Below are 5,371 nucleotides of genomic sequence, written 5' to 3'. Positions count from 1 at the left end.
AAATAGCCCAAAACAAAAACTGCCTCCGATGAAAGTGTCCACATACTTTTGGCAATATAGTGTATGTACATGAGCATCAGTCTTCAACTGATTAAACCTACGTACCAAACAGTTTGATACGTGGCTGCTATAAAGCCAGTGTACACTTATCCCGTCCCTGTGCGTGCGTGCCAAAACAAAAGAAACAAATTCACAATTAATCAAACAGGACAACAATAAGAGTACAAATAATGACTTTATTATATATATTAACATGAACATATCTCCTGTTTAATGTAATCACAGCAACAACACTGTCATGATTACCAATGTCAAACTGAAGAACCATCCAGGATTACTTCAAAGCAAAATCACTTATTTTAAAACACAATAGGAAAAGATGTTGATTATGGTCTAACCCACTGACAGAAAGTAGAAAGAATCATTTAATAACATTAAGTGATAATAATCTTATGTGCGCATTGGAAACAATAAATAACCACAGCTGGCTTCCAGGAACTTCGGCAGATGAAGCCCTTAGCTGCCATTTCAGCTGAACTTCAACTGAATCAAATCCAAACTTCAAACTCCATTTGTTTTTCCAGCAGAGGTGATGTCCATTCTGACGATCTCTAAAATACCATTAGAGAAAGTGAACCAGCTTGGTGGCTTTGTGTCTGTCTCATATTATTCACGTTCCAATCAGGTTTCACTGGTCCCGCCGTCAATGTGCTTCAGAATGAGCCAACCCAAAGCAGCAGACGCTGTCCCCCTGCTTTACAGTAAGGGTTCAGTGTTGTTTCTAGCGGTCCACTCACCCAGCCCTCCTATTGGTCCAGGGCTGCTGTGACTGGCGGTCAGCCTCAGTCTGTGCGCCTCCTCCCTGAAGCTGATGTCACAGAGCAGTGATAGATGGTCGGAGGGGTAGTGGTAGGAGGGGAGGCGGTCTGGGCCGATCTGCTCCTCTGTGGGAATGTCCAACAGGCACTCCACGCTCAAAGCATCGTGGGTATACCAGATGTAGTCCAGAGTGCTGCAGCTCTCTCCAGAGGGGCGGATCTTCCATGTGGTATAGGCCGGCTCCGTCTGTCCGTCAGAGCTCAGCAGCTTGTATGCAGAGTTCAGGCCGAGGGGGGAGGAGCTGAAGCGGCGGTACACGTCCTCCGAGGGCTCTGCGTTAAAGTCCCCACACACTACTAAAGGCGCACTGGCCGAGGCTGCCTCGCTCTGGCTGCTGCCACCTCGGGACGTTATGCTGCGTAAACTTTGCAGTAGGTCGGCGCCTTGTGCGCTCCGCAACCTCTCCCAGCCGCTACGAGCTTTGAGATGGGTGACGGCCACGCACAGCCGGCGGCCCGTTACCTGGCAGTCCAGCGTCTGGACGATGGCCACTTGGTTGGTGGGCAGCATCATGGCCGACAGCCGCAGGTGAGAGGTAGCCTGGAGGGAGAAGCGGGAGCGGCGGTAAAACAGAGCGCAGCCGTCAGGACCGTTATTCTGCTCTACGTCCAGACAGGGAGACCAGGGTTTGGCCAGGAAGGTGCCGTGGTAACCCAGGCTGGCCATGATTGGCTGGAAAGTGTCATAGTAGTGGTCCACTTCCTGTAGACACACAATGTCGGGGCGGTAGGTGAGGATCTCCTCCAGGATCAGGTATTTCCTTTCCTGCCAGTTGAGAGCATCCAGTGGACAGCGGATAAACCCGTCTTTCCCCTCACCAAGAGCTGGAAACGAGAAGAGAGAGATCAGTGATTATACCAAACCACAACAACCTGTCAGCTCTGTGAGGCTGTACTTGGGCCAAGTGGGAACCTATTGTCACCCACTGGTTTGTGGAGTACACGCCGCCGCCCCTGAAGCGTCCCCCTGGGCTTTATGGGTACCTGTTTGACTTGGGTTTAATGAAAGCATCTGGCATGATATGGAAGAAACTGAAAGTCATCAGGAAACTGTTGACTGAGCTCATACATCCAGTGAGAAGTCTCTCCATTAGACTGCATGGTATCGTTTTGTATTGCAGCTAATAGAGCTCCCCCTGCTGGCCTTTACATAGAATGCAGGTTTTTAAACACAGAGCTTCTGGGTTCTAATGGCCAGCAGGGGGAGCTCCATTGGCTGCATAAAAGAAGTATGGTATTTGGTCATAAATGATGGAATAACAGATTCAGAAACAGCTGCTTAGTGGATTGCATAGTGTCTATACTTTCATTTCTAGTCTTCTGAATGAATTTCTCCTAGTGGATCGTTAGAGGAACATCTTATCTTAGGTTGAACTTGTGTCCTGCTGATGGACCAACGTTATTACACTTCATGTGTGAACCAAAGCAAACTGGATTCTTCACAAATGTATGGTTTACTCAGAGTAGTCTCACCTTGTGCAAGTATATTCCACTGCATAATCCGTACGGGGGGGTTGTGCTTGTGGCGGCAGGGCGCAATGCCGGTGGGATAGACCAGATCCCGATGTGGCCGGGCCGGACGTCTCTGCAGGGCCTCCTCGCACTCTCTGAGCAGCTGGTCCGGGTCGATCTCAGCCGGGTCCTGGTCTGGGGTGTCCTCCAGGTATGGGTCTGGTTGGGCCAAGGGGGCGCTGTTCAGTGGCTGGGCCAGTGTACCAAACAACCTGCTGCTGCTACTGCTGCCACCCATTGGACAAACTGATGGAGAGGAAACATGGGAGGAACATGTGTTACCACCATAAGCTGGGACCACACCCAGAAAGATGGAATCAGCAAAACCAGTGTACGGACTTGAGCAAGTGTTTTTATTGCTTATGAATTCAACCTTTCCTTTATAAGAGGAAACTGTGTTCTGTCGTAAGAACTCGCAGCAGTGTTCTTCTTTTAGAAGTGCTGAGGCTGACTGTCTGCGGATCCTCACTAGAATTTTGGAGTTCTGAAAACCTACTTTGCCTGTTTTCAGTACCATTTTTAAAGGTAAAGGCGCTATACAAGTACAGGTCCATTTACCATTTACCATTTTTATGCTATGTCACACTACCCATAAGGCACTGAGGAAGGACAAGGAAATGGGATTGATCAAGAAAGCCGTCTAGAGAGCGGAAGGTTGTTGGTTGAACCGGAACGAAGCTGGTTCCCTATTGGTGGAAAAGGCCTATTTGTGACATGGTTTTAGATCTGTAGCCAGATGAAGCCAGTCAGTGGAAGGTGCCATGGTTTTATCCCACACAGACTCGCAGACAGCAAGATGGGCTGTGTGAAAACCACTGAACTGCCAACATAAACACAGACATGTCAGCAGTCGGTTCTGTAGACAGGACAAAGGTTTGGATGCTGTCACAAGTTTAAGAACATACTGACTAAACATTTGTTCAGAGCACTCACTGAAGTGCTGACAGTGAGACAACAAACAGTCCAACAGCCCAGAACATGCAGAGGTAGGAAAGCACACTGACTTCATCTGTCTCATTCTGAAGAGACATTATCAGCCGTATTATCAGAGTGGCTTTAGTCAAGGGTTGAGTTGGTGGCTCAGTCTTTAAGATTGTACAGAGACAGCTGTATCTGACTGCTCCGTCAGACGAGAGGAGAGATAGCTCCAACAGACGAGACAGAGAACATCCTCTGTGTAACTAAGACCGGGCAATACAAGCTACATTACACTGTCATTTATAGAAGACTACTAAACAATGATCTGTCCTCCTTTGAAAAGCCATGTGAATTAAACAAAAGGGTCCAGTTTAATGGCTGAGGTGAATGACATTCAGTCATTTGATGCCTTGGAAAACCTCTCAGACTTGACAACAGGCTTTCAGAAATTCTAATGTAATAGCCGTTCACATGATCTGTAATTGGAGACGAGAGGAAGACATTGGCTGTGGTTGAATAGTAAAAAAATGCCCTAACCACTATGGCCTAAAACATCCAGAGAAACTGAAGGTAGAGCTGCAACCATTCATTGAATTAGTCGGGAACTATTAAATTAATTCAATTCATAGTTTTGAGTCATTTTAAGAAGAAATGTCCAAATTCATCTTTTTTCATCTTCTAAAATGAATAAAATGTTCTGATTTCTTTAGTCCTCTGTGACAGTGGTTTTTTCAGCTGCGTACCCTCTGAACAGAGCAAAACATTTTTGGTAGAAATAAAAAAGCCAATATAAAGAGGTACAAACCAGCACTGCACCATCAGTGTCTGATTTATAACTGAAGAGCACTTTCAAATGTTTAGAATCCATCACTAAGTTCATGATGTCATCATTATGCAGTAAGACGGCACTGAGGTTGCACTGAAGCGCTTCTTCTCGATAAGTTGCATTTACAGTTCAGTGAGAAACACGGCTCTTGCTTCAGGATCTTTGTCATTCTCTGTCAGGCAGACAGATACTGAATATAAAATGAGGTTGCTCAAACTTGCAGTCAATTTTTTATTAAACTCTCATTCCTAAAACTCATTAGTTTAGGAATTACACATGATTCCTATTTTTTTGTTTAAATCTTACGTCCCCCTGCAGTACCTCCCCCTAGGGGTACGCGTGCCCCATTTGAAAAACACTGTTTCCAATATCATGGGTTATGGACAAAAGACGTTTGAGGATGTCACCTCGGGCTGTGGGAAATACTGATCAACATTTTCACCATTTCTGGACATTTAATGGACCAAACAACCAATGAATTACTTGAGAAAATGATTGACGGATGAATTGCTAATGAAAATAATGGTTAGTTGCAGCCCTAGGTGCAGCTCAACTGTAAGGCGAGTGGTCTGATGCTAGACTACATGGTTTTACAGTATAGACAGGTTGTAGGGTCCCTGCTCTGGTTCAGGGCTCTGACAGCAGAACCATGTCACACAGTGGAGCCCTCCCTTTACCTCCTTACTGCTGTTCTGCTGCTCCAGTCACTGTATGGAACTGTGTGTCTTACCAATGGCCTCCATGTCTGCTCAGATGCTCTCCTCCCTCGTCTCCCTGCGCTCCTCTGTGTCTGTGTCTTTCACTCCTGCCCTCTTCCCTTTTATCTTCTTCCTTTACGTAGCTGAATCCCTCTCCCTCTCTCTGTCTATGCTGTGACTCATCCTTTATCTGTCTCGTCCTCCGGTGTGTCTGTCTGAATCATCCCTTCCCGCCCCTCCCTCCCCCTTGCTCACTCACTGGGTGACAGAATGACCTCTAGAGCTGGGAGACACAGTAAGCCTGTCTCAGACAGAGAGAGGGAGAGAGGGAGAGACTGGAGGACCAATAAGCTTGCTTCTTTGTCACCGTCGCCATAATGATGAGAGATGCTGACTGTTTCCTTCCTTCCTTTCTCATTAAGCACCTTTAGAAGGTAAAAGCAAGATGAAGAAGAAAGGGGGAAGAGAGATAGCCAGGCTGCGGCCGGGGTGGCTGTGTATGTGTGTGGTAACTAACTGAGTGAGTGAGTGAGTGAGTG

The 5,371-nt window shown here is 46.8% G+C and overlaps 1 protein-coding gene across 1 annotated transcript; it reads right to left on the bottom strand.

The window, feature by feature from the left end:
• Positions 1-216: 216 nt before the first annotated feature.
• On the bottom strand, positions 217-2,636 carry nocta (nocturnin a; the record flags this gene model as incomplete). Its single annotated transcript, XM_035669881.1, is given in 2 exon segments — positions 217-1,703; positions 2,352-2,636. Coding segments are annotated over 2 exon segments (1,232 nt in total), but the record flags the coding sequence as incomplete, so codon positions are not given.
• Positions 2,637-5,371: the final 2,735 nt, after the last annotated feature.

Source organism: Morone saxatilis, unplaced genomic scaffold (genome assembly GCF_004916995.1).
Source record: "Morone saxatilis isolate NCDOM2014 unplaced genomic scaffold, NCSU_SB_2.0 Contig22, whole genome shotgun sequence".
NCBI lineage: Eukaryota > Metazoa > Chordata > Actinopteri > Moronidae > Morone > Morone saxatilis.
This window is presented reverse-complemented; position numbering and strand designations above follow the sequence as displayed.